We start from the raw sequence: 27,733 nt of genomic DNA, 5'->3' as shown, positions 1-27,733 counted from the left end.
CCCCATAAGCTTTTTGAAGGACATCAGCCTTTGGTAATGTTCAGATTAAATGTGTAGTTTTTGTATGAATTCGATGGTGCGTTAGCCGAGGTTAACATACAAACTCACGATATCGTCGCTCTTTTACACATTATTTTATTTGAACGTGTGTGAGAATTTAATAAACCAAATTTTCTCTTCGTACATTAACATTCTTCTACAACACCAAATATAATAAAACACAACACCAGACAGAAATGATTATCATCTATCTACTGAATCTCTACAAACACGATATAAACTAATTATTATTATGAATTGTTAAATTTTACTATACTTAATAGAAGTGAACTTCTTCAAACTTCAATTCAAAATGTTACGTTTCCGTGAGTTCTTTATTTCGTAGTGTGAGTTATGCAACACATTATACAATCCCAAACGGTCAATGGAAGTGAATTTGACACACAAAAGAATAATATTATAGCATCTGTTCACGAGCCAATCACATTCAATCTACGTTTTTTTGTGATATACATTTTAATCGAGATATTAAAATTTATAAAAAGTTTGATTAAAAAAATCACTGGGATCGTACGAAGCAATAGGAGTTTTCGGCATATAGTATTACATATATTCTTTTCGGAAACTCTGATCCTGAATCAGATAGATTAGCTGATTGCGGATCCTAAAACGAGATTAATTCGGCACTTAACTTAAATCAAACTATACCACTGATTTCTCTTTTATAATCCAGCACGAAACTCATGGGCAACTTGGATACGATATTTCTGTTTACTGCGAGTTTTAAAATTTTATTCACGGCTAAAACTTAAATTATGGTGCCAACAAAAATTCTAGTTTCTCAAGAAGCCAACCACACAAATTACATGTACGTATTGGTAGTTGCGTAAATGACTTAGCATTGTTACCACTACGTTACACCCATTGTGCTATGTCCAAGTCCAATTTCGTAAATGACGTCGTTGAAAATTCGAGGTCGGATCCGAGGTAAATAAAATAATTGATAATCTTATCAGTTCAGTTTTGTGTATGGTGTTGGACCATAAAAGTATGATTCAAAAATAGCTTTGATCATCTATAAGTCGTGAGTTCTGAATCGGTTTTTCGTTAAGTTAATACCAATCTTCATGTTTTTATTGAGTTATGAAAGTAATTGAGAGAAATTAACGTCAACAATATCGAATTCAAGAATTAATAAAAATAGTCAAGGCTACTATGTTCATGTCGAAAAGATTAAGTTACATTGGGCTGTTACTGTTTTTAGGTGTGATAAGTAAGGTAAGTTTTTTGAAATTTATCGTTTACAATAAGTTGTTACATGTACTGAAAATATTTTGTTAACCACTGCGTTTTCTCAATATCTGATATGTATGACTACTGCAAAGTCCAATATAGGAACATAAATAATATTACACATACATATTATCTGGATTTGGTTGATCTATTTTTTATATAAATAATAATTTTGTTAGTTATAATTTCAAACTATTTTTAATTCCAATGAAAGTCTATAAAATCATATTTTTCAAAAATAGTATGTTTGAAATCACATTTTTTATTACAGTCAATTACCATATCCCTTTTTATAGGGTGTAATAAAATTCAATATGATTGCTTGAAATCATATTATAGTATCATCATATCTCTTTATTACACAAAATAAGTTTTATTTTTCGAATTATCTTGTAGAATATTTCAAAATCTAGTAAATAATACATGTAGATTCAAAAATTTCCCATCATCAATTGAGTTTTTATTATTATTTAATTTTAATCATGAAAAAGCATTTGTTCATCTATTTTTTGACCATTTGAGTAGCTATATACATAGAAAAACGTTATTAAAAACAAATAAAAAGTTACGAAATAAAAAGAGAAAAGTTGATATAATATTTATATTAGGTTGAGTATCTCAGTATCTATATAATGGTATTATATTAACGGCTAATTATTGAGGAATATTTCGCCAGCATTGACAAGCTCTTTAAGATTTCTTAGTCGATATTTAGGTGTTTTAACAGCCCTGGTAATAATATTTTGAGCATTCTCATTAGGGTAATTAATGATTCAGCAGGCTAGTCCATTATCTATTCTACTACTACTACTTATTTTTTTCTTATGGGATTTGGTTTTGTCTAAAACTATATTGATTACTTGTCAGGTGCCTTACTTGAAAGATTAATGAAGATTAATATCTTTAATTAAGAGTTATTTTACTAAAAATATAGATAATTTAATGTTTTCCTATTAAAAATTTACGTTTTTAATATAAATACACCCGTTTTTTATATTGAAAAGTTTCATTTGACAATGATTGATGGGGTATTTTAATTTCGTGATGACATCTAATAAAATATTTAATGCACTGTTGCCAACCTTCCCGGATTTCCCAATTTCCTGAAATACAATGACAAGAGCTTGTCAAACAGGTTGTAATTAGGCCCAGCCTTTGAGAACATTTTAAAATTCTACCTTGCTCTTGTATAATATTTTCTATCTTTGCCCAAATGCGTTGAAACAACTAATGTGCTTAGAAGATGCTCGATCATAGAAAAACAAATAGAATTCTTTAAAAGAACAATTTTCTTGGTTCCAATCTGAGGATGGCCAAAAAACAAGAAGATGTAGACGTTTTTTAAAATGTAGTTTCCGATTACTAAATTACCAAAAATCTCCGCAAGTCATACATCCAATAATTATTTTATTATAAAACCAGTTTTTTCTCAACTTGCTGAATGCTGCAGGTAGCCAAAAAAACAATATCAGTGGAAAAAGTAGTGACCGATGAAGAATGCAGAAAATACTGCACTCCATTCAGTTTTTTTGGTTTGTTTGTTAATGTTTTCTGTTTATAAAATCTAATATATTGATTAGTGTCCCAGATTTCTGTTGCCCCAAGTTGGCAACCCTGGTTTAATGGTTTTAGTAGCCGCTTTATTTCCCCATAACTTCCCTCGTTTAAATCAACCTTGAATAAAACGTAACTATAATTAAATTATATAGTTTACAACTAGTTTTTAATTGTATTTTTTATTTGTATGTCCAAAGATTAGAGTACCAATCTAGGTAATGTAATGTGTTTTCATGATTCATAAAAAATCTCAGAAGTATTTAATATATTTTATTGAAATTATGATAATTTGTCTATTGATTGTTTTTAATAGCTTCTAGCTTTTGATGACGTTATTATGAAATGGTAGTAATAGAAAAAAAAATGAATTTTTATACAAATTATTGAAATATGTGTTTATTATAATGAAATTGTTCATTTTGCTCGTCAATATTTAATCTAGAAAAGAGAAATAACCTCGACATTACATTCTAACGTCATACGTCAAAATCACGTGACAAATGTATGTGATTCGTTTATGTTGAAAGTCACCAACGGCAGATCTATCGGCAAACAACGACGAAAAACGGTCTTATGCATATTAATGTTTTTAATTTTAATAATATAAAAAGGAAATTGCCAGGGAATCTATGAATTAATTCATTTTTAAAATAATCACCTCACAAATTTAAGCGCATTTTTGTTTGTTGTCGAAATTTAAACAAAAGTGTCATTTAACTCAATCTTATTATTATTATATGGAGAATTACGTCTTACCTCAGTAATTGGAGTAATCTTTAAACGGTATCTCTAATATTTAGATAAGTTATGTGGCTGTGTAAATGTAACATGTGTTCGAATAATTTTATTTTAAATATTTAAGATTACATTGTTAGAATATAGATTTATATAAACTATTGCTATTGATAAGAATAATGTTATACCAATTGCTTTACTTACAGAGTAAATACTGAAATTAATCATTCATTTCCATATTTCCACTTGAGTGATTTCCTTTCTTTGATTAAACCTACCGACTTCAATTATCGTTACTTTAAAACAGATGCAGACATAACTAAAATAACAGCAATTGGATAAAGCATTTACACTACCAGTCAAAAGTTTTTGCCCACCCTATAATTTTCGTTTTGATTTTCAAACATAGATTTATGCATATAAACCCGAAGAACTTCGAAGCAAATGGTTGCCTGTTTTTTTCGGAATAACTAGAGGTGTCGCCGTTACAGTAACGTAGAACGGTCAATTCTGACTGGTACAGCTGCACGTGTGTGTTAAAAGTGTTCAAACAAAAACGTTTTTGAACAGTCAAAACATCTAATTGAGTTCGACTTATAAATATTTGTTTTTATTTGTCGATCTCAAAACTTGAGTAGCAACCCTCGTATATTGTTTAGAAGGGGACTCACAGTTGTTAGTGGGGATAAAATAATTGTACACTATCTCACTGGATAATATTTTTTTCAAAGAACATTATCAGATAAGCTATTTCAGTCACACTATATTGCGAAAATATTCATTGTCTTATCTTTATTTGTAGGATGTTGAAAGGAAATGGTTTTATTGTAAATATTACTCATGAGTTAAATTACTAAAACTTTATTCCTTTCAAAAGAAAAAGTTTTTTTTTTATTGCAAAGGCGTAAAAACAAACAAAAATCACGTTTATTCTAGAAAATATTAAAGGTTTAGTCATTTTTATGATATGCACATTAGTGTGACCTAATTAGGGTTGTTAATAACTGTGAACTAGGGCATTTTTGTTCTTGTAATGCGCATGTGCTGGTCCAACGTGGACTGTTCATCATCTTGAATAATGAAACTCTTTGTTTGATTATGCACAATGATTCATTTTACTTTACACAACTACAATTATATTTCACTAAAAAAACAATAAGTTCTAGTTAGAATGCTTGCTTTTGTTGATTTACAATTGTGCCTTAACTCGAAAATACCGGCGAACAACTGAAAGAATTGTCCTTGCCGATGGCCGCCCAATATGGTTGGTTTCATAGCATACATCCTTCACTTGATACTTAACGCGCGTAAAGCGCTGATTGGCTGGTGACCCTCCGCGTTAAGAATTTGCCTACCTTTCTATGCTATAGAAAAGGAAACGAATTTTAACAAGGGGTGTTGAATTTTTAAAAATATTAAAGAAAGTTACTGATACAACACACAATTGTGTTTTGCCATCCTCCTACATTAGAAACGGACAAAAAAGTAATAAAAAGCTAAAGTTCTTTTAGATCATTTTTTTAAATTTGAATTTTCCGCCGAAAATTGAACGCGATGTTCGGAAATTGTGATCTAAATGTCATTCAGGAATTCTAGGATCAGCAATCGGCTGATAGATTGTAGTTTCCGAACGGTCCTATTATCACCATAGACAAATTTTAACATTTCATGAGCTTCTTTAGAACATTTTTTAAACTCGCAACTAAATTCATATTAATGCTACTTGTTTAAAGAGAGATCTCTATGCATAGAATCTTTATAAAACTGCTGTAGTAGTAGATTGACAAGCCGGAACGGGTTGCTGTAATAAATTTGTGTGCTGTGGAAATAAATCACGATTTTGACGTTAAAGTTAATTAAGCAATCTAATAAACTGTCAAAATACCCGCCGTGGGGTAAACAAATACTTTTGCCCTAAGTTTTTGTGTTGTTTATGAACTTATTTGCTCGATTTTAGACGTCATTACACCAGTTTCCTCCTGGAAACGTGGCTTTCTCGTCATTTTTCTGACAACAGCTCTTTTCATCTAATGAAAAGGGTTAATTCCACCTTGCAACCTTAAAAAGTATTTACTCATGTTTTATAAACAGTTGCAATATTCAAAAAAATAGTCTTTTCAACAACATGAAAGAAAAAATAATACAAAACATCTTTCACTATTGGGAAAACCAAGAAAACCTAACACGGGTACATACGAGAAAATCAATTGTTAACCCCACGGTCGCTAGTTTGACGTAGATCCGCTGTTTTTTTAGATGGCCTAATTCGAAAGCATGGGAATAAAAGAAGAATATGAATGATTGAAATACATCGTCCGTACGCCTTTGTGGCCAGGAGCAAACTGACAATCGGCTGTAAATTTGGACGTATAAGCGCGAACCCCTTTATCGCGGGACAAAATACCGACTCCGATAGGGGAACGGGCGTAAACCCCATGAAAACCGCCCACATTCACGTTCACGCCTGTTTACTGAGAGCTTCAAGGCACTAATGTGGAGCGGCCATTACAATATGAGACATACTAGTTGAAATAGATGCTATAAAAACTCGACCACCCATTTTTTTTATCTCCCCTCGTAGTTTATTTAATAAATAAACTTTATTTTGATCATCCCTATGTTAGATTTTTGTTTTTGTAAAGAAATATTTGTTGGTGATATAAATGGATGCGAATTTGTTTTTTATAAACCTACAAGAAAAAGAACAAAAAATGGTATTAGATGTGGAAGAAAACAGGTATATCTTTCAAGGTTTTTACTAACAGGTTATTGCCAATAAGATGTAATATTTAGGTCATTACCATCAAATACCAATTCAATAAAAACAGCCATATTTTTCTTACAAAGAATTTCAATTTATTTGTTTTATCCACTGTTATCAAAAACTTCCGGTTGTTTATCTGGATAATATGTTTTTATTCCCAACCAAACTGTATATACACAAAAGAATATTTTTTGTTAAAAACAGCACTTTAGAAACACTTAAACTTGGTTTATGAAGCCTAAATTCTCCTGACACACTCGTATCAGTTTTACATCATCTAGAGGACATTGATGACTTCTAAACATTGCATCTTTCTATTTTTTGAGATCAGTTTCAATAATAAAACACCACAAGAATAATGTTTTCATAATCAAAGAACAATGATGTTTTAAATTAAACAATACTACGAATACAGCCTGACTTAAAGTATACTGCGCTCATAACCTCAAAAAATTAAGGATTTGAACTAAGAAGTTAAAAGTTGGCGAACTACAAGTACCATTTCAGCGTCTTTCTACCATTAATTTAATTTGTTAGGTTAATCATATAATCCTGTGATATTAAAGTTATCATTTAGTATAGAACAATGAAAAACCATATCTACTTAATACCATCGAAGTGGAAAAAATTGTGTGTTTATTTTTCTAAGCCTCCCATTTTGACAATTTGTTGTTAAGTGAAAGGTCAGGGAATTATTGTTTTATTTGACCTGAAGATTATTAAGGACATGTCCAATAATTAACTGTACGTCTTGATTGAAACAATTTGTTTTCAGGTTTTGTTGTAATAAACATTTATTCAGGAAACAAACATTTTCACCAGGTAATTAAAAAGGACTATGCTATTTCTCTATAAAATTTTCCAGTTAATTAACAATTCATGCTTAACAACTTTATTCCATTATATAAAAATCAATTTAAATATGTTTTTAACACAAAGGTCGCCTTACATCTAGTTGCATTATAAAGCAAAAAATATATTTTCATTCACGTGAATTAGTGAATTAGGGTTTACATTACAACCTTAAATTTTGATGTACCCCCTATCAGAGCTATTTCCACAATTCTTCTTTAAATTTTAAAGTTCTAAATAATTTCATGACCTCTACAGGCTTCAAGATTAGATCTTCAGGTTTTTTGTACGAAGCATTGTTTTGTATTTGCTTGCTAGAATTCTGGAACTATGTGAAATGCAATTTCTTCTTCCCCACAGAATCAAGTGCTTTCTGAGGCGGCTATATCATCAAGATTAAAAATATTATGATTCTTGAATGTTTCATTAAGGTTTCTTCAACAATCACATTGAGTCTACGACATGAGGGCTCGGTAATGATAGTTTCTTTCCATCTTTTGATAACAAATATATGCCTCTAAGTTGTTCGAATAGAACCCTAGTAATGATGGTACTACCTCAAATACTCTAGTATCAATTCCCGTGGGGTTTTATATACCGTTTAATGGTATTTCTTTCCCAATTTTTGACGTGTATTTCTTTTTTGAGTGTTTTTACTAAACATCGTGATAAATTTCTTTTCTATTCTTATTTTCTTTACTGGGAAGGTTCGCTATTTGATTAAGAAGAACTAGTTTCTCTGATTTTTTATATTTTCGTTGTTTGTACCTTTCCTAGATATTGTGATATATATTATAGGTTATGTCATGTTTTCAAATATCTTTTTTTACGTGATTGCAAATTTTTGTAAAAAATTATTGTTATATCAGTTATACGAACTCAATTTACTGACCTTTTCTTGATCTCTTCTTACTCTTTGTTTATTCCTTGTATTAAGTTTAAAAAATTACGGTGAGAAACTTTTAGTAAAACTTTCAATATACCAAGCTACTATTTTAGTTGCAAAAAATTCTGAAAATTATCTGGATTTCCAAATTTCACCCAACCTTCAGTTTGTTTACAAACATTTTCAAATCACACTTTAATTACTGGAACATATATTGACATTAGACCAAAAATCCTTGTAATATATTCCAGTGGTAGCGTCATAAACTTTATAACCAAATATACACCATAATTTCAATACGGAGCTACTAGTCAACATAAGTACAATTCAAGGACGTCCACAAAAGGTAGTTGTTCCCTATTAAATGAGATGGCGAGAAAAAAAATGAAACAATTGATATTTTTTTCGTTTTAATACAAAATTTATCACGATTTTATGTGATTTAGTATTTTTTTTTTATTTTAGGTTATATCTACTACCTCTACAAGCCCGCCTGATGCAAAACCCCATTGTATATGGTATGGAGAATGCTATGAGGATCCTGATACCGATTACAAAAAGAATTGTCCTTATAACGGTCCTCCCAAATCGTTAGTTACTAATAATGCTACTGAAATACTAAAAAAGCGCTGTCCATTTTTATCACCAGAGGCTGTTTGCTGTGCGGACGATCAGGTACACTATAATTTTTTTCACTACCATTTCGTGTATTGTTTGCTAGTTTTTTTTGTGAAATTCCATTAAAAAATTTTCTCCCAAAGTGCCTTTAAACTGTGTCCAATAAAGCGACAGTGCCCTGACAGGAACCTTTTAGTTTCCGTAGGTCGTTCTTGTCTAGGTTGATACTTAAGCAGTTTTTCTCTAGTTATAGCTTTCCGGGAGAGTTTTTGCTTGTCTCAATCCCCTGTAAATTGTCCCAGTAACTTTTATCTATCTTCTTATCTTCTTGGGGGGATTGTCTGCTCCTACTTTAGTAAGTCTGTCAGCTATTTTATATTCCTTCGCTCCAGTAAACTCGCCCCTCTTTTAGTCTTCGAATAGAGTTAAAAATCTGTTTTCGTGGACAATTACTAACATGTTGTAACTTTCAATGTTTATTAATGTAACACAAAGCACTTCAGTGGTTTATAAATTTGAAATATTTTCTCTAAATTTTGTAAAAATATAAATTTAGTGTGGGCGAGTACTTTTAATTAGATAAGTATTAATATTAACAAATCCGTGGACCATAACATCATGGTTTTATGTTACAGGTGTAAGGTACCATAACTAAAACATTAAAAGTCACACATTTGGAATTTAAAAATCTATTACAGATATTTTATTTGACTAACATTCACGTATTCATGTATAATTTGCAATTTTTTGTGTTAAATAGGTTTAATACATTCATTTTATATTAGCAAACTTGCTTTATTTGCAAATATAAATAATGTTTTATGAATTTTAATACAAATATGTGTGATTTTGTATATTTTTTATTATATTATTTCCCGTATTTCTTATATTAACAAATGATGAGACTATTTATTAATTATCTATCATTTATTAGTAATTTATTTATCTGTATTTTGAAGTTACAAATTTTTGTTAATAACTAAATTACAATAATAGTTGAGAACTGTAGTTTCGAATGGTGTTACGGGTTGAGGACTCAACATGAAACTTGAAATGCATTTTTAAAAACTCTTAAGACTTTTTTATTTTGAGTCCTCAATCTGTCACACCATTCAAAATTATTTACTAGAAAGGAATATTGAGAATGAAATAATTACTGTTCGATTAATGAATTTCAGGTGGTAACTTTTGAGGCAAATTTATTTCGTCTTCAAGCTCTCATGGGAAGATGTCCGCCTTGTTTGAATAACATAATAACAACGTTTTGTTATACAACATGTGCAACGAATCAATCAAAATTTATGAAAGTTTCTGGAACCGATATTAACCCGGATACCAATCAAACCTATATAACTTCAGTGAACGTTTACATGAACGGTAGTTACATGCAGAATGTGTATGATTCTTGTAAACAAGTCAGTTATCCATCAACTGGAGGAAAGGTGAGTTATTCAAATTTGATTATTGTAAAATTCACCATAGCAGACAATAGGTTATTACCCTTGGGGGTTGTTGAAATATTGGACGGTGGCGTGTATGTGTGTATCGGTTATTACCCCTGGTAACAAATTTAGGTCGATTCCAATATACATTAATTCGGTTTTTTATCCCTTTGAACTGTGTTCGTGACTTTTCCCCTACTGATTTTATCAATTTTCCATGTTTTATCTAACTTTATATCTGAATGGTCGGTTCAATAATTTAGATTATTGAGTTCAACCCAAAACAATTGTTTTGATAAGTTAAATATTTATTACCAGTTTGAAAAGGGATTCCTTCACTTTAAAAGGGCAAATTCTTCAATAAGTATCACTAATAAATGATTGTTTGGCAATAACTCAATATTTTTGCCTAAATACATAAATGCCCGGGCATTTTTGTACCTTAGGCATTTGCCCGGGCACTGCCCAGCTCTTTTTGAAAACTGTAATTTGTAAATCAATATTGGCAACACTTCCAGCTTCTAGTCACTTGTTCTGATTTGGTGGTTGACTGAAGTGGAGATTTTTGTGTTGTATAGGGGCTTATTTGGGATTTTTTTACTTTAAAAGGGTAAATTCTTCAATAAGTATCATTAATAAATGCTTGTCTGACAATAATTCAATGTCCCGGCAACATATGCTCCAATTTTTAAATGACTAGGCACTACCTTAATCACATTTCAACCTTTATAACAAGGGTACATATCTAATTGATCCGAGAGTAATTGATAAGGTTTTTTATTTTTCCAATTTACAATTTAATTTGGTAAAATACTTATTCCCATTTTATTTTTCTTATAAATTTCCCATCGAACACCATTGCAATCAAAGCATTGATACAAAACAATCAAAGTTTTTAATCAATTTCTTAATATTTCCTTTAGGTAATGGATTTGATGTGTGGCGCATGGGGATCAGTCAGGTGTAGTGCACAAAAATGGTTCGATACTTTGGGAGATCCTGAAACTCCTCTAGTACCATTTCGGATAAATTTCACAAACACTTCCACCACCACAAATGATATAACTCCACTATCAACTTACGTTACGCCCTGTAGTAAATCACTTGATGTAAGTAAAATGACATTGAATGTACGATTTTTGTAAATTGGAATTTTCTAGGGGGTTTCACCTGCGTGTAGCTGTGTGGATTGCCAAGAAAGTTGTCCTGCGCCACCTCCAACACCCTCACCTACGCCCCCGTTTAAAATAGCAGGAATGGATGGCTACGTTTTTATAATGATAATTGTTTTTGTTGTCGGCACTGTTATCTTTCTAATTTCTGTTGTTGTTTGTTTTGACAAAATTAATCTAGGTAAGTGATTTTTTTTTTAATATTTTTGTGTCATACTTTTCCTAATTTTATAACTTTATAACCTCAAAAAAGTTTTTTCATGGATCATCTCACTTGGATTACCAATATTTTCATTACTGTTTTCTTATTGTTGTTTTATTGTAATTTCTGTATTGATTTCAGCATTAATAACTGATTCGGAAGTTTTGTCGACAGTTGTCCGTAAAACGACATCACCAAGTCATCATTCTTCTCAAATAGCTCTAGGAGATGGTGAAGAAAGTCCATTACAAACACCAAGTACGTACAAATTCATTTTTTTCCCCCATAAAACATACTTGACACTGTCCCATTTGAGTGGTTTTCAGTTTATGGGTACCATAACACAAGAAATTATTTTCTAGGTACTTCATCTTCGGATCAAAGTCAAGAAATGGAAATACAGTCTGTTCCGAAAGGATTACGTTTCATAGAAAAATTGGGCGTTAACACAGATGCATTCCTACAAAATAGTTTTGAAAAATGGGGTACTTTTTGTGCTCAGAGGCCGTTATTCATTTTATTTTTAGGGACCTGTTTGGTTATAACGCTTGCAGCTGGGATTAAACAGTTACAGGTGATCAAAAATTGTTTCTTTTTATGTAATTTATTCACAAAGAATTTTTTTAGAGCTTGAGGTTTTCCCCAACATGGCAACTACTCTTCAACTATTTTTTAGGTCTGTTGACCAATTTCTTTTTCTTCTTCTTTCGTCTTTAAGTTTTAGAAAATACTAGTACTCTTAAAACTAATTTTCAAGTCTTTTAACCAGTCATTTTTTATCCTCCTTGCCTCTTGAGGGTCTAAAAGTGGGTATTCTTCATTTCATAGATCTATTCGCCAATTATTTTCATCTATATTTTATCTTTGATGTTCTAAAAGAAAATAGTACACCTCAAACTACTTTATAGGTCTATTGACCGGTTTCTCTCAATCCTCCCTTCATCTTGAGGGTCTAAAAATAAATATTCTTTATTTTGTAAATCTATTGGCAAATTATTTTCTGTCCATCTTTTATGTTTGAGGTTATGAAAGAGATTAGTACGTTTTAAAGTACCTTTTAGGTCTCTTGGCTAGTTTCTTTTTATCGTCTCTGCATCTTGAGGGTCTAAAAGTGGGCATTCTTCATTTCATAGATCCATTCGCCAACTATTTTCATCTATATTTTATCTTTGATGTTCTAAAAGAAAATAGTACACCCCAAACTACTTTATAGGTCTATTGACCGGTTTCTCTCAATCCTCCCTTCATCTTGAGGGTCTAAAAATAAATATTCTTTATTTTGTAAATCTATTGGCAAATTATTTTCTGTCCATCTTTTATTTTTGAGGTTATGAAAGAGATTAGTACGTTTTAAAGTACCTTTTAGGTCTCTTGGCTAGTTTCTTTTTATCGTCTCTGCATCTTGAGGGTCTAAAAGTGGGCATTCTTCATTTCATAGATCCATTCGCCAACTATTTTCATCTATATTTTATCTTTGATGTTCTAAAAGAAAATAGTACACCCCAAACTACTTTATAGGTCTATTGACCGGTTTCTCTCAATCCTCCCTTCATCTTGAGGGTCTAAAAATAAATATTCTTTATTTTGTAAATCTATTGGCAAATTATTTTCTGTCCATCTTTTATTTTTGAGGTTATGAAAGAGATTAGTACGTTTTAAAGTACCTTTTAGGTCTCTTGGCTAGTTTCTTTTTATCGTCTCTGCATCTTGAGGGTCTAAAAGTGGGCATTCTTCATTTCATAGATCCATTCGCCAACTATTTTCATCTATATTTTATCTTTGATGTTCTAAAAGAAAATAGTACACCCCAAACTACTTTATAGGTCTATTGACCGGTTTCTCTCAATCCTCCCTTCATCTTGAGGGTCTAAAAATAAATATTCTTCATTTTGTAAATCTATTGGCAAATTATTTTCTGTCCATCTTTTATGTTTGAGGTTATGAAAGAGATTAGTACGTTTTAAAGTACCTTTTGGGTCTCTTGGCTAGTTTCTTTTTATCCTCTCTGCATCTTGAGGGTCTAAGAGTGAGTATAGGTTTCAAAAGAGCCTAGTACTCTTTAAACTATTTTTCTAAGGCTGTTAGTCAGTCCTTTTTTAGTCTGTGTTCATCGTGAGGTTCTAAAAGTGGATTTTATACCACATTTTCATGGTTAATCAATTGCTCGTACCAGAAATCTTTCTTTGCTTCAACTACATATCATGAATCCTGATTCCACAGCTCAAGTGGTTACCAATTGTTTAAGGGCTCATTAAATTAATCGAATAAAGAAAAAACTAATCTGGTTAAATTATCTAAATTATTTAAGCCCTTAAAATTTATTATTTCGTTATGTTTTAGATTATTACAGATCCGGTGGAATTATGGGCATCTCCTACTTCCCGTAGTCGAATCGAAAAAGAAATATTCGACAGCAACTTTCAACCATTTTACCGTACAGAACAAGTTATTATCAGAGCTGTAAATTTATCGAATATACATCATAATACTTCAGACGGAATTCTGACATTCGGGCCGGCTTTTAACGAAGAGTTTTTAATATCCGTTCTCGCTCTACAAATGCAAATTCAAGCTATAGGAGCCGGAACTTCACATAGCTTCGATAAAATATGTTTCGCTCCTTTGAGACAGGAGAATCAAAAAGTTACCAAAGTTTCCGAATGCGTAGTTCAAAGTATTTGGGGATATTACAAAAATAGTATTAAAGACTTTGATAAACGCACTATTGATCCTGCAGGATATGTATCTACATATTTGGATAAATTTGTCAAGTGTGCGACGTAAGTTGATTTTTATTCTGTAAATTATATTATACTGAGTTGAATTATTTTTAGAAATCCGTATGATCCTTCCGAATGCCTCGCTCCATACGGAGGACCCGTCGATCCCGCTGTAGCCATGGGTGGTTTTCTTGAACCAGGAGAAAATTTAGCCAAACATCCAGATTATAAGAAAGCTAATACTGTCATTTTAACCTTCATCGTTAATAATTACCACAACAAAAGTTTATTAACGCCCGCAATGAAATGGGAAGAGGAATTTGTAGCGTTTATGAAAAATTGGACGTCTGGGAACCATTCTCATATGGATATCGCTTTTACTTCTGAGAGATCTATAGAAGACGAACTTGATAAAGAGAGTAGATCTGATGTAGTCACCATACTAATTTCTTACATGATCATGTTTGCTTATATTGCCATATCTCTAGGACAAATAAATAAGTGTTCTAGACTTTTAATCGACAGCAAAATCACTCTAGGTAAAGTTTTTTTTTTTTTTTAAATGTAATTTAACAAGTAACTACTAATAATTTGTTAATCGCTAAATTTACACTGAGTTACACAGTCTGGTTCCTCAAGTCTTTTGTAGAATCGCTGATAAATAGTCTGTTCAGAATGAATATCACCTGAGGTTATAGAAAATCCAACTACGGTCAGTCAGGCTTTTCTAGCATCAGTTTTCCTGTTATTAACATTATATAACATTTAGAATTCAATACAGAAACATTTTAAAGGTTATTTGAAACTTTTGGAATGATATAATAGAGAAAAAAAATCTCTTAATTATATAGGTGGCTCTATACTTACTTCAGGTGACTCCTTATGCATTCCATTATCTCCAAATATATTTTATGTAGATTGGAAACATGTGAAAATTTACAATTTCTCTAGGAAAAAATATTTCATGAAACAGGTTACTTAATACCAACTAAAGATGGATCTTTATGCCTTCCATTATACCTAAATTTATTTTATAACGAAGTACATTACTCTAGATTGAAAAATTTGTCAAAATTGGAAACTTTTGACTTGATACTAACTTATCGTGAATATTTTTGCCTTTCATTATGCCCCAATATATATTATAATTATGTAACTCTGTAGTTATTATATTATTAATAAAGTGACACCGTGTATATTGAGAAAATTGTCAAAATTAAAAACTTTAGGTCCAAATCTATTTCATAATGTAGTTTGAAAGGAATATAATATTTGAAAATATATTTTGTGTATTTTAGGACTTGGTGGAGTATTGATAGTACTAGCGTCAGTGGTATCTTCGGTTGGTTTATTCGGTTTTGTAGGAGTACCAGCAACTCTCATCATAATTGAAGTAATACCATTCCTAGTGTTGGCCGTCGGGGTCGACAACATTTTTATTTTAGTACAAACACATCAAAGAGATACTAAACAACCAAACGAAACGCACGCCCAGCATATCGGTAGGATTTTAGGACAAGTAGGGCCGTCTATGTTGTTGACCAGTGTTTCTGAAAGCTGTTGCTTCTTCTTGGGTAGTTTATCCGATATGCCGGCTGTTAAAGCATTCGCACTGTACGCCGGAATGGCGCTACTGTTCGATTTCTTATTACAAATCACTTGTTTCGTCAGTTTGATGGCTTTGGACATTGCAAGACAATCGGCAAATAGGTGAGATTACGGTTTTTTCTCACAATTTCCAAATATTTCAACTAATTTTTTTACAGGTTCGATATATTCTGCTTCATTCGCGGTTCAAAGAAAAACGAACCCACAACGTCAGGCGATGGTTTACTTTATTCATTTTTCAAACACGTTTATGTACCTACACTTATGAACAAACCCGTAAGATGTATCGTAATGATTGTATTCTTCGGATGGTTGTGTTCCTCTATAGCTGTAACTCCCCACATAGAAATCGGCCTCGATCAAGAACTATCGATGCCCGAAGACAGTTTTGTACTCAAATATTTCAAGTCACTTAAAGATTATTTGAGCATAGGTAACTATTTTTCCAATTTTGGGAATGTTTTACTAGATAAAATTGTTTCATTATTAACTCAAGTTACAAATTAGTAACATTTAAACAAACTACAATACTCAGCAAAATTAATGTATAATATACTACAAATTTGTATCGGTTAATTACTTAGCCCTGGCAAGAAAAAGAAAATCGCAAAAGGTCGGTCCAAATGATGTCTAACAAAGGTCCTACTTCCAAAGAACGGTAGCAGTACTCTTTCAAAGTATCCAAACCTTCTGCTGTCTTTGGCTTGTTCGGATAATCTGCACTTGTCTTCTGTCATGATGGTATTGGGTGGAATAGTCACCTGTCAGAAGACCCACCACCACATTAGATATGATGATGAATCTTTTGGATTGTCTTAGTCCTCTCCAGTAAGACTACTTGATCCTTCAGCCATCCATTCAGTTATTTATTGATAGTAGATCTCTAGTCCAAAATATGGAATCGTTCCTTTTTTTGGCAAGGACGTCGAGCTTGCAGAAGTTCTTTATCGATCCATGATATCCGGTCAATGATTATGTTCATTTTGCTATGCATTTAATCCATTAGTTTGTCAATACTCTACAGCTTTATCCTTAGGTAACCTGCCAGATGTTTTGATGTTAATTCTTCTTTCTGGTTTAGTGTTTATGGCAGGGCTGCCTGCTTCCTCATTGCCTGGTATACCTTACTGTTATCTAGTGCTTATAGAGATTATTTACACTCCCATTTCCATTATTAAATAATAATTTTGTAAATTGAACGTTTTTTTTTTTTTTTTAGGACCACCGGTATATTTTGTGGTGAAAAGTGGATTAAATTACAGTAATGTCGATTCACAAAACTTGATATGTGCGGGGAGGTATTGTAGGAGCGATTCCTTGGTATCCCAGTTGTATAGCGCAAGTGAAAGTCCGGAAGTTACATACATAGCTCGACCACCTTCTAGTTGGTTGGATGATTATTTCGATTGGGCGGGTTTAGAAACTTGTTGTAAATATAGACCGAAAGATCATGGTTTTTGTCCTCACAACATAGCTGGTGAGTAATATTTAATTTAATTATCAAAAAAAAAAACTGACAGTTAGTTGAAATACCTTATTATTATTTCTAGATTGTGAGTCTTGCAATATAAAATTCGCTGGTAAAGAACATAGACCGATTCCTGAAGAATTCGACCGTTATATTTCATTTTTCTTAAGGGATAATCCAGATACCGATTGTCCCAAAGGAGGACACGCCGCTTATGGTCAAGGAGTAAATTATACCACTAACTCCAACAAGTTATCTACCGTCGAGGCCTCTTATTTCATGACATATCATACAATCCTGAAAACATCGGAGGATTATTATGAAAGTATGAGAGCAGCTAGAAAAATTGCTGCTAATCTTACAAAAACAGTCGGGGTCGAAGTTTTTCCTTATTCAGTTTTTTACGTATTCTACGAACAGTATTTAACCATGTGGCCAGACACATTGTTCAGTATCGGTAAGTATCTAGGCTGCAATTCAATCAATTTTTGAAAAAGAGTATCTCGGAATGTAGAAATAGAAGTAAATTCTAAAAAAATAGAGTGCAGCTGTCTGTAAAAAGGCAAAGATTGCTTTATATGTAACGATTCTCATTTTAACTGCAAAAGCTGCATTCTAACAGAGAGACTTGAAAGCAAAAACAGTAGACATGAAGTACCGAAGAATAGTCCTGGTAGTAACTAAAATATACAAAGAAAATATAAGGCTTAACGCTGAACTGGTACTACAAAGAATTGAAACTACAAAACTAAAATGGTAAGTCCATCTAGGACGGATGAAGAATGAGAGACAGCTCGTAAGAAGCCCACCAAACGCTCTATAGAAAATATTCTCATTGAAAAAGGATTAACGACAACCAAATTCCTTTTTGGCAGAGGTTCATAGTTAATTGTGGGGCACACAGGCCTCCAAATAGGCCCGTGGTGCTCTACTTGTCGTTACCAAAGGCCGATGTCTTTTGAGATGCTGATCAGGCGTTTTGGATTGAATCCTTTGATGTCATTGGGTAGGTAGTAAGGCTCACAGATGACGTGTTCTGCGCTTTCTTCCTCCTCCATGCACCAACGACACTCCGGATCGTCTCTGGAGATGGCAATGTCCGGTCACTAGTCGGATTGTTTAGTTGAAGCAGTTGTTTGGTGTGGTACGACACCATCTATATTGGCAGAGGTCAAAAAGAACTTACCAAAACAAAATTGAAAACGAGTAAGGGGGAACCAACGAGGTTGTTAACGTTAGTCTGAATGGGATACACTAGAACAAGTAAACAGATTCAGAAGACGAAGAAGAAGAGACAGGTTAAGAAAGTTTGAGACCACCAACGTCATGGGATTGATTTGTAGAAAGAATTATCGTAGGATTCAAAGAGGTAACCTTAGAATAAAACAAAATGGAGGAAAGAGTATATAAAATAATATAGATTGTTAAAAATGATGTTCCAAACCTTGTTATGTATACTGATACAAATAATATTTTTTTTAGGTGTAAGTTTGCTGGCCATTTTCGTAGTTACATTTATTCTTATGGGGTTGGATATATTTTCGAGCGTAGTAGTAATAATAACGATAACTATGATTATAGTTAACCTAGGCGGTCTGATGTATTGGTGGCATATAACTTTAAACGCAGTATCTCTAGTCAACTTGGTTATGGCCGTCGGTATATCGGTGGAATTTTGTTCCCATTTAGTCCACAGTTTTTCCATGTCTGTAAAATCGTCGAGAGTGGAGAGAGCATCCGATGCTTTAACAAGAATGGGTAGTTCGATATTTTCAGGAATAACTTTAACTAAATTTGGAGGTATTATCGTATTGTACTTTGCCAAATCTCAAATATTCCAAGTTTTCTACTTCAGAATGTATTTGGGAATAGTACTGTTCGGAGCCGCGCATGGACTCATTTTTCTACCAGTACTACTCAGTTTTATTGGTAAGCGAACATTATTTTTCTAGCTTTTTCCTTTTGTATTAGCTTCTTGAGTATTTTGCTAAAATTATAACCATCCCTTAAAATAAAAAAAAAAAGTTATAAAATGCATTAATTTGTTTCGAAATGAAAATAATTGTTCAAAGTACCATTTTCTGGTAGGGTAATCAGTTCTATTATTTTTTGCACAACCTTTCTCAAATGTATTGCAAATAAAAGTTGCTTTTATTTTTATTTTGTATTGCTATTTATTTGCTACATGAAATTATTTAAAAAATACTAAAATTATAAATATCTATCGACTTTGGTTTTGGTGTCATTACACACATTGTATCGATAAAAGTTTTTATTTGTTATATCATCCGAATTATCATAAATTTGATTTTTTTCGCACATTTCCATCTCACTTATGTAAATATATCGCACTTATTCTAAATTTATGTAAAAAATTTCAAGAACAAAATTGAATAGTACTCGATTAAGGTTATGGTAACGATACTTTTTTGTCACACAGGATCTCCCCCCAAAAAAGAGAAGTTAATGGACCGTTGGAGTATGAAAGGAGAACATTTCCAAGAAAGTTATTTCAGAAGAGTAAGATAATTTTTTAAAAAAATTAATTACCATACATATAACTTATTCCAAGTATCGATATTTAAATTGCAAACAAAAATAATCAAGAATTCTAAGCAATTACAAAATTTTAATAATTAATTGTTGTGTGTATGCAACCAAAACTTGATTAGCATATACAAATAAAAGATGAGAGTAACTATTTGCATAAAATTTGTTGCATTGCCTAATTGTACGGAATGCAAAGTTGTATAAGTTCCTGATAAATCGATTTTTAACTACACTGTGTATATTAAGGTACCGTGTACACCTGAAAGATCTATTACGTGTCCTTTTCTTGCTGAGATACTGGGGAATTCTAGCTAATCTATTAATCCCATTCGTCTTAGAAAATTCAGAATGTGGTATGGTTCTAGCTGTAAGCGATCTTCATCTTCAAGAGTTTCGTAATGTCTCACACTTCAAGACAAAGTGGATAGCAGTTTGCTATTTGTAGGTTCATACATTCAGTAGATCTCTGATTATAGCTTTCCATGAGAGTATTTACTTGTCTTAGCCCCTGTAGATTCTCCTAGTGACTGGTTTGCCCCTATCTACCTTCTTCTCCAATGCTCCAAGTTCTGTAGTTGATACCACAGAGGATTTGTCTGTCCTTACTTCATTTCTTTTCCTTCCACTTGTTCAAACAATCCCAAATTAGTTTGCATTTTATGATATTGGAGCTAAGAGCTCTGTAATGACTGTTTGAGTAGTATCGGACAGGATGAACAGGACAAATTTTCTTAATATTGTATTGCCCAGGCTTTCTGAGTATTTTGTTCTGAGCCATGACATTCCGATTCCAGTTCCGTCTGCTGTACCAACTACCATTTGATGGCATACATTGCTTCCTCAAAAATGTTTATTTTTAAAAAAATCTGACCAAACAAAACCCGTTTAAAAAAATAAATATTCAATATAAGATATAAGCATCACCTCAAGGTGTTTTTTCAAATAATTATTTACTTGTTCGATTGTTTATATTTAGTAACAAATTATATATCACAGGCTTAATGAAAACGAGACAACGTACACCATCGTTGGTGGAATCTATTGGACCAACATCTGTGTCACCTCTACTGCCAGGTACATCATATACTAACTACGAAACTGTAGATCAAGCATATAATAAATAGTTTTCATACTATTCAAGTATTTTTCCTGTGATATGATTGACCTTTGTTGACGTTAAGTCAGTTTTATTTTAAGTTATGTTCCTTACTGTAGTAACCCAAATGACAATATGGTCAATGTAATTGCTTTTCGACATTAAAACGCTAGTTTTGTATTTTTTCAACAACTGAAACAACAAGAATAAAATACTGATCCCACGTTACATGAAGTTGGTGTTTCTTGAACCGTTTGTGGTATTCATACTCATCTACAACTCCAATTTGGTCTTCAGATTACAAAACGATAATTTATGTGTGTTATTGTAATACATTGTCTGTTCCTGTTTGAGATTTTCAAAGGTTGCTGGTGAATACCAGGCTCGAAGGACCAGGACCAGACAGTGTAATTAATAATGGTGGTAAATCAGTATGTATTTCTTATTGCAGTTTTAATTGTTGAATCTATGATCAAATTATTTTAATCGGTTGTAAATAGATAGATACGTTTTATAGGGAAAGCATTAACCGTTAAAACTACCCCTAAACGTTCTGTATGTAACATATTTTGATAATTTTCATATTCTCCAACTCCGTAATCACTTAATTCACTTTTTTATTTTGATTTTGAGGTGTACCAGTATTGGACCAATTTTTTTGTACTCGTTCCATTGTATTTTATTTCAAAAGATAATATAAGTATCATCGTTATAATTTTAAATAAAATTTGTTGTCGTTTTTGAATAATTTATAGTATTTAAAATGTGGCGCATAAATTTTTACATTCGTTTAATCAAATTGATCATAGGGTCTTTGGGAGAGAGCTGGCTACAAAGAAAACGTTTAAATTATTGAACTACTTATAACTAAAACATTTCGCAACGAAAAATTATTTTTTTTTAATGCCTTAGGCCACCGTAGAGGCCGCAAAATAGGTTTTTGAGAATTTATTTTCAGAAATTGATTGTATTGTACATATCAGTGACTGCTCACAATAATTTTACAACAACTATAACTTTTTTAATCACAATGATTGATTGGTTGAAAATTGTTTGAGGTATGAGTCCAGCCAACCTAAAAAATCCAGTATTGAGATAAACTCTGAAACCCTTAACCTGCAATTGTGCATTTGAAAGGCCATAATTTTTGTGATCCCTTGAAACCATTTGAAATAAAATCGATTATTCGAAAATTCTAGTGTCCTAAGGCATAAATTCTCTTACTTTTTCCCTTTTAACTTATTCATTATTATGATAAATAGAATAATAGAAACTTTAGGATTAAGTAGATCAATTTTACAATTTTCTTTGTATTACACTTTGTATATTTTATAAAATGCTTTTAAAACATTGTCTTTATTAAAAAAAAACAACTTTGGATTCTTATCTTGCCTTCTAATATGTTTTAACATTAGAAAAACGATGGAAATAATTAGAATCTGTTTTTTTTTAACCACTGAATGTGATATTTGTATGCCTTCACGGATGTTTTTGAAAACTCCAATTTGTTAGAATGTTATTTGTTTAAAAAATCATTAATGGATTCTAGTTTTTTCTATTCGCATTTTCGAAGCTGATTTATCCATTGTAAATGTTCTACATTCCTCGAATGTTAAAAAAAATACAAGACACATTTTGTATTTTTGTAAATATTTTTGGAAGCATTGTACTTAGCCAACACCTCTAATACATGTATTTTTATTTATCTGTTTGTTTAATTTCTCTCCTTCTCTATTCTATCCACAGAAATGTCTCACAATTTTTAGAAAATTTACAATGTTCCATTATAAATAAACATTACTAGGAAGTTACATTAGGATTGTTGCTAATTTTCTGCACGATACTACTACTTACTACTGGTACCACTAGCTTGAAAGATTCTATGGAATAAGCTTTTGTGTTACAGTAATTACAAATGACTTGTTATATTTAAAATGACTACCTATAAATTACTTCAAATATTATTTATTTAGTATTAAATAATAAATATAAAATCACAATAATACTTCCAATAAAATCACAATACATTAACAGGTCAGTAACTTTAATTATAAAAATTATATTTTGAAAACAAACTTTTCAAGAAAGAAAATTACTTTCTCGGCCATTTAATAAGTCTATTTTGGAAAACGTGAAGCTGATCGATTTTATTGTCGATACATATCTCCGATGGTTCATGTTAGTACATCATAGTCTCTAATTTGCTCTAATCTCTTTGCTTAGTGTCTTTAATCACAGATTTCGTATTCAAATTCCATTATGTCGATAACGTTGTAATATACAGTTTTAATCATGATTATTGCAGGCAGTCCGAAAATTAAAAAGTACAACTTCATCCCCAGCTAGAGATTTGTAAATTTATTCTTCCCATTCAAAGCCGGTTATATATTCAAATAGTTCTTCGGGTGAGAAAACTTTTTGTACTCCTTTCTTCATAAAAAACTGAAAAATTGTAATTCAAATAAATTGAAAAAAAAACTGCAGTTTGATTGATATATTAAAACTAAACGGAATAAATGTATAAACATATTTTTAAAAATCTGTGAATACTGGAATTTTATGGTAAGTTTTTGTATCAGTTTGCCATTATACATACAAGAAGCAGACATACAGTGGCGTATTTGACTTATTAAGCTCAAAACTTAACAAAAAACATGTTTAGAGTTTTTTAACCCTGTATTTCTGTGGGTGGTCAGCTTAATAGATGTTTTTGCAGCATCGACTATTCTTTCTGTCCTGCATATATTTGTTCCAGTCACATACTTTACTTATCACTATTTTTTGGTCTTCCTGGCCTCCACTCGGTAATTTTTCTTATATCCTGTAGTTTTTTAATTGGTTTAGTGCGCTTGTACCCTTGGCATTAGGGTTAATGTGTATAAATATATACTAAAATGCCTATTATTTTGTTTGGATTGGATCTAAATCATTGTATAGAGTTTTCCAGTGGGAAACATAACAGTTTATGTTCATAAGTTATATAACATTTTCCACTGGGTCTTCTTATTTAGAAAGTATACTTTCTATTACTTTCCACTACAGCATAGTCCTATTTTAGAATTTTCTAGCATGGATTATTGAAATATTGAAATTCATATACCTTCATTGTTATGTTCCGTAAACTGAATGTTAAAATTATTTGCAGCTTTATACATGGAATTTTAACGAAAAGAAAAATTCATATTGTTAATTTTTTTTATAATACTTACTTTAGTAATTGTGCTACAGTCTTTATGAAGGAAATACATTGCATAATCATGCCTCCGTCCTACAGCTTTAATTAAATCGATGAAATAGCATTGACCTTTATGCCATAAAATTTTATTTTCTGATAAATCGGCATGTATTACCTGGGCTTCATTAAACATCAATTTCATTCCTCTAATTACCTAAAATATATCAAGTAAGGTAGAAAGACAGATTAAAATTATTACCAATTCACAATAAATGTTTAAAATGCTAGACGATGCATGCAAAGCTGATACTATTGCATTAAAATGTTATAAAAAAATTTCTGGCAAAATCTACTTTGGTTGAATATATAAAGGAATAAACTATTGCATTAAAAAGTTACAAAGCTGGAAAAATCTACCTCGAATTATGACAAAATCGACTTTGATTGGATGTATAAAAAATATATAATACCAAAATGAATATATTACCTGTTCATAAGCGATAACATAATCATCTAGTGTCATTGTAGCATTTTTCAATGTGGGTGCAGGTATGCCTTTTTCTCCAATAAATGACATAACCATTATGTGATACTTCAAAATAACAACTTTGGGACAAGGAACTTTAGCTTTGTATAATTTTCTTAGATTAATATATTCCAGTTTGGCTAATTTATTTTCAGAGCTCACTATCCTAGGATCGAATTTTATATGCTTTGACGGTCTATGTAAGCAATATCGACGAAGGATATATAAATAGTATTTGTATGGGTTTTTATAGAATTGCCAATCGTCTTTGTCGTAAGGTTCAGAACAAGGTTGAAAAACTTTTATGACACATTCCTTCCATAAGTTTGATTCAAACGAAAAGTTGGGATCTGCTTGTAATATGACAGTCTGTTTTCCTGAAATTATCAAAATTCGTTATGTTTACTATAAATCGTGATACTCAAACAATTTTGAACAGAACCGAACTGGAGATATAGGAGGAGAAAAAAAGGAAAAGGATTGGAAATATGAGAAAATTTCGATACATAAAGATTGCCAAAAGAGATGGTGGAAAATAATTTAGCAGAAAAAAGCAGCATGGTAGAATTAAAACTTAAAAAACAAAGTCAAGAAAGAATTAAAAGAGGAAAGAGGAAAAATAAAGAGATGAAGTAGTTATGAAGGGGAAATAAAGAGATAAAAGTAGAACTAACATATGGTTCCGAAATATGGACAACGACTGAAAGAGACAGGAAAAAAATATAAACCATGGAAATGTAATTCCTTTGAAAATTGAAATCAAAACTAGATTAGATCACATCAATACAAAACCTGCACAACCAATATATAGAAGAAAATCAACCATGATAGTTTAAACATATGATCTGTCTGGTAGTGGTCACTCATCTACAATTAGAAAACAAGAGGTGTTTATAAATCATAATATTTTCTACTTCTTAAACTTTTTCATGCTTTTCGTGATGAATCTACTTGATTTTAGGTCTATTTTGATATAAAATCAGTTCAAAAAACAAGTAAAAATTGACTTTTGACCTATTTCAGTCTAAATCAATTTTTACCAGTCAATTTAAACAGATTTTCTCTAAAAAAACTAAAATCATAATATTTGGACTGACTGACAATGAAATATTACAAAAAATTAATCCAAATTGTTACAATAAAATTCACAACTATTAAGTGATGGTAGAATTGAAGAAATACTTTTTGCACAAAATTTGAAAACCTGCAATCTGCAACCTTAGTAACTGAACCTACTATTTACCAACAGAATATTCAAAAATAAGAACTTTAAAGCATGTCAGATGAAGTAATAAAGACTGTTGATGTAGTGGTAGCGATTAGCTTTTACATATTGAACAAGTAGTCAATATAAGAAAAATGATGACCTTACCTATATTAATAACTTCATTAATTCTTAATATTAGTTGGCTCTCAATCATATTAGCTAGTAGTACACGTGAATTAGGATTGGTGAAAATATGATCAAACCTTTTACCATAGCAATCATAAAGTTTAGCTTCTTTTTTTAAACTGTAACATAAAATATGCTACTATAAATATTTGCAGGATATAAGAACTGGTTAAGTAAGTAAATTATATGCGAACGTTGAGGTTTTATCATATTAAGTTCGATATAATTTTTCTTACCTCACTATAACATCATTGCATTGTGGTTTTGATGCTAATATATCGTCTAAACTATCATACGTATTCCAGTTATTTATATTGTTGATTTCTAATAAATCCTCTTCAATGCAATTGTTTATATTATCTAGAAGTAGTAAAAAAACGTTTTTCATACTGATTAAAATTGGACATTCATTTATTAAATTTATATTGAGATTGTATTTAAACATTAAACAATAATAAGATTTCGAAAGTTAAAAGTATATTGAAATAATCGCCTAATAAAATAATTATATATTAAATATTTATCAGCCGATAAATACGCGTTTTATAAAAATATTCAATCCAAATACTGATGCAGTGAATTATCTTCTTATCTTATGATATGAGAAAAAATAGGTACTTTACTTTATCGCAGATTGCCAAAATACAATACAATACAATTTTTTAATATTTAAGGATATGTAAAAAATGTTTAAATACAATATCTTCCTACCTTCCACTAGCCGTGAAGATACATCATCTTCAAATTCCATTTGACTATCATTTGCACTTACTAAACAATCCTCAGTACAATTTGCCGCATTAACAGAATTTTCGTTTTTACTTTCCAGGTTTTTTTCTTTCTTTTTTTGAATTTCCTTTGCAGCTTCTTCCGACATAATTTCTTTTAATTTCGGTGGTTGTGGGGTTTCAATTTTTGCCCACGGACACGACATCTTGTATGTAATACGCGTGTATGTAATATTGTGTTGAAATTTATCTCAACTGCTTATATATATATACTTTTATGTTATGGTTTAATATTGTGCAATATTTAGTGATAGATATATTTCGATTCATCGATTATAATCAAAATTATCGATTTTCACTGGGTGCGTTTTTTAAAGCATACTTAATAGTGTTAGTTAATAACATCTATCCGTCTATTTGTTTGTTGTAATATTTTTATAAATTGTTAATATTTTTATTTTAAGAACATGTAAAATTGTAGAATCCTAATTTAGTGGACAAAATACTAAACATAACTATCGATATATAGTTATGAAATGCTAGTATCGATACTAATAATGTATCGATATTTGGAAGAAATACATAAACACTATCAGTTGGTTTACGTCATGTTTTATATTAAGAGATTCTGAAGTCTATAATAATAATTGTTCTTATTTATTTATTGTATATTCACAAAATTCCATTCGGCAGTTAGAAAAAAGCGCATGAAATTGTTTTGCACAGAAATTTCGCAAAACATTCACTTGATGTACTAGGAAAAAGTAAGTTGAAAAAGGTGACTCACTGCCTATCGTACGAATTAAGCAATTTATCAAGCGTGTAAGTAATCGAGATTTAGTAGCTATATGAGTCACTTTCTTCATATTTAAAATACTATTAAGGAATTTCGAAATATCTTGGATTACAACATCACATAATCATTAAAAATTGATTCAAAACTACAAA

At 31.1% G+C, this 27,733-nt stretch overlaps 2 protein-coding genes and 1 long non-coding RNA gene across 4 annotated transcripts; 1 reads left to right on the top strand and 2 right to left on the bottom strand.

Moving 5' to 3' along the window:
- The first annotated feature begins 926 nt into the window (after positions 1 to 926).
- LOC130450115 (NPC intracellular cholesterol transporter 1-like) lies at positions 927 to 22,668 on the top strand. 2 transcript variants are annotated; one of them, XM_056788320.1, is made up of 16 exons: positions 927 to 1,278; positions 8,553 to 8,762; positions 9,884 to 10,147; positions 11,071 to 11,256; positions 11,308 to 11,500; positions 11,663 to 11,779; positions 11,884 to 12,095; positions 13,862 to 14,301; positions 14,356 to 14,780; positions 15,540 to 15,951; positions 16,008 to 16,282; positions 17,069 to 17,326; positions 17,400 to 17,774; positions 18,800 to 19,246; positions 19,758 to 19,837; positions 20,864 to 22,668. In XM_056788320.1, exons 1-16 carry the CDS (start codon positions 1,216 to 1,218, stop codon positions 20,867 to 20,869), a joined length of 3,963 nt encoding a protein of 1,320 aa, XP_056644298.1. In that variant the 5' UTR covers positions 927 to 1,215; the 3' UTR covers positions 20,870 to 22,668. The 2 variants fall into 2 exon arrangements, with proteins under 2 accessions (XP_056644298.1, XP_056644297.1); XM_056788319.1 differs by lacking the exon at positions 19,758 to 19,837.
- LOC130450117 (uncharacterized) lies at positions 1,884 to 3,903 on the bottom strand. Its single transcript, XR_008910540.1, has 2 exons — positions 3,790 to 3,903; positions 1,884 to 2,967 (listed from the first exon to the last, which is right to left on the bottom strand). It is a non-coding gene; the product is annotated as an uncharacterized LOC130450117 (long non-coding RNA).
- A 244-nt stretch (positions 22,669 to 22,912) lies between the features above and the next one.
- LOC130450225 (serine/threonine-protein kinase RIO3-like) lies at positions 22,913 to 27,113 on the bottom strand. The gene is made up of 6 exons (XM_056788498.1): positions 26,769 to 27,113; positions 26,294 to 26,417; positions 26,037 to 26,176; positions 24,626 to 25,041; positions 24,173 to 24,352; positions 22,913 to 23,405 (listed from the first exon to the last, which is right to left on the bottom strand). Exons 1-6 carry the CDS (start codon positions 26,989 to 26,991, stop codon positions 23,322 to 23,324), a joined length of 1,167 nt encoding a protein of 388 aa, XP_056644476.1. The 5' UTR covers positions 26,992 to 27,113; the 3' UTR covers positions 22,913 to 23,321.
- Positions 27,114 to 27,733: the final 620 nt, after the last annotated feature.

The sequence above is a fragment of the Diorhabda sublineata genome, chromosome 11 (genome assembly GCF_026230105.1).
Source record: "Diorhabda sublineata isolate icDioSubl1.1 chromosome 11, icDioSubl1.1, whole genome shotgun sequence".
Lineage (NCBI taxonomy): Eukaryota > Metazoa > Arthropoda > Insecta > Coleoptera > Chrysomelidae > Diorhabda > Diorhabda sublineata.
The sequence above is the reverse complement of the archived record's forward strand: the minus strand, read 5'-3'. Positions and strand labels throughout refer to the sequence as shown.

Excerpts from the sequence above, each read along its gene's own strand:
- LOC130450225 (XM_056788498.1), bottom strand. The coding sequence starts at position 26,991 with ATGTCGTGTCCGTGGGCAAAAATTGAAACCCCACAACCACCGAAATTA. Across the intron at positions 26,418-26,768 it reads ATCTTCACGGCTAGTGGAAG|ATAATATAAACAATTGCATT; the intron begins GTAGGAAGATAT and ends TACTACTTCTAG. Across the intron at positions 26,177-26,293 it reads TGCAATGATGTTATAGTGAG|TTTAAAAAAAGAAGCTAAAC; the intron begins GTAAGAAAAATT and ends TTTATGTTACAG.
- LOC130450115 (XM_056788319.1), top strand. The coding sequence starts at position 1,216 with ATGTTCATGTCGAAAAGATTAAGTTACATTGGGCTGTTACTGTTTTTA. Across the intron at positions 15,952-16,007 it reads GCAAGACAATCGGCAAATAG|GTTCGATATATTCTGCTTCA; the intron begins GTGAGATTACGG and ends ATTTTTTTACAG. Across the intron at positions 16,283-17,068 it reads TAAAGATTATTTGAGCATAG|GACCACCGGTATATTTTGTG; the intron begins GTAACTATTTTT and ends TTTTTTTTTTAG.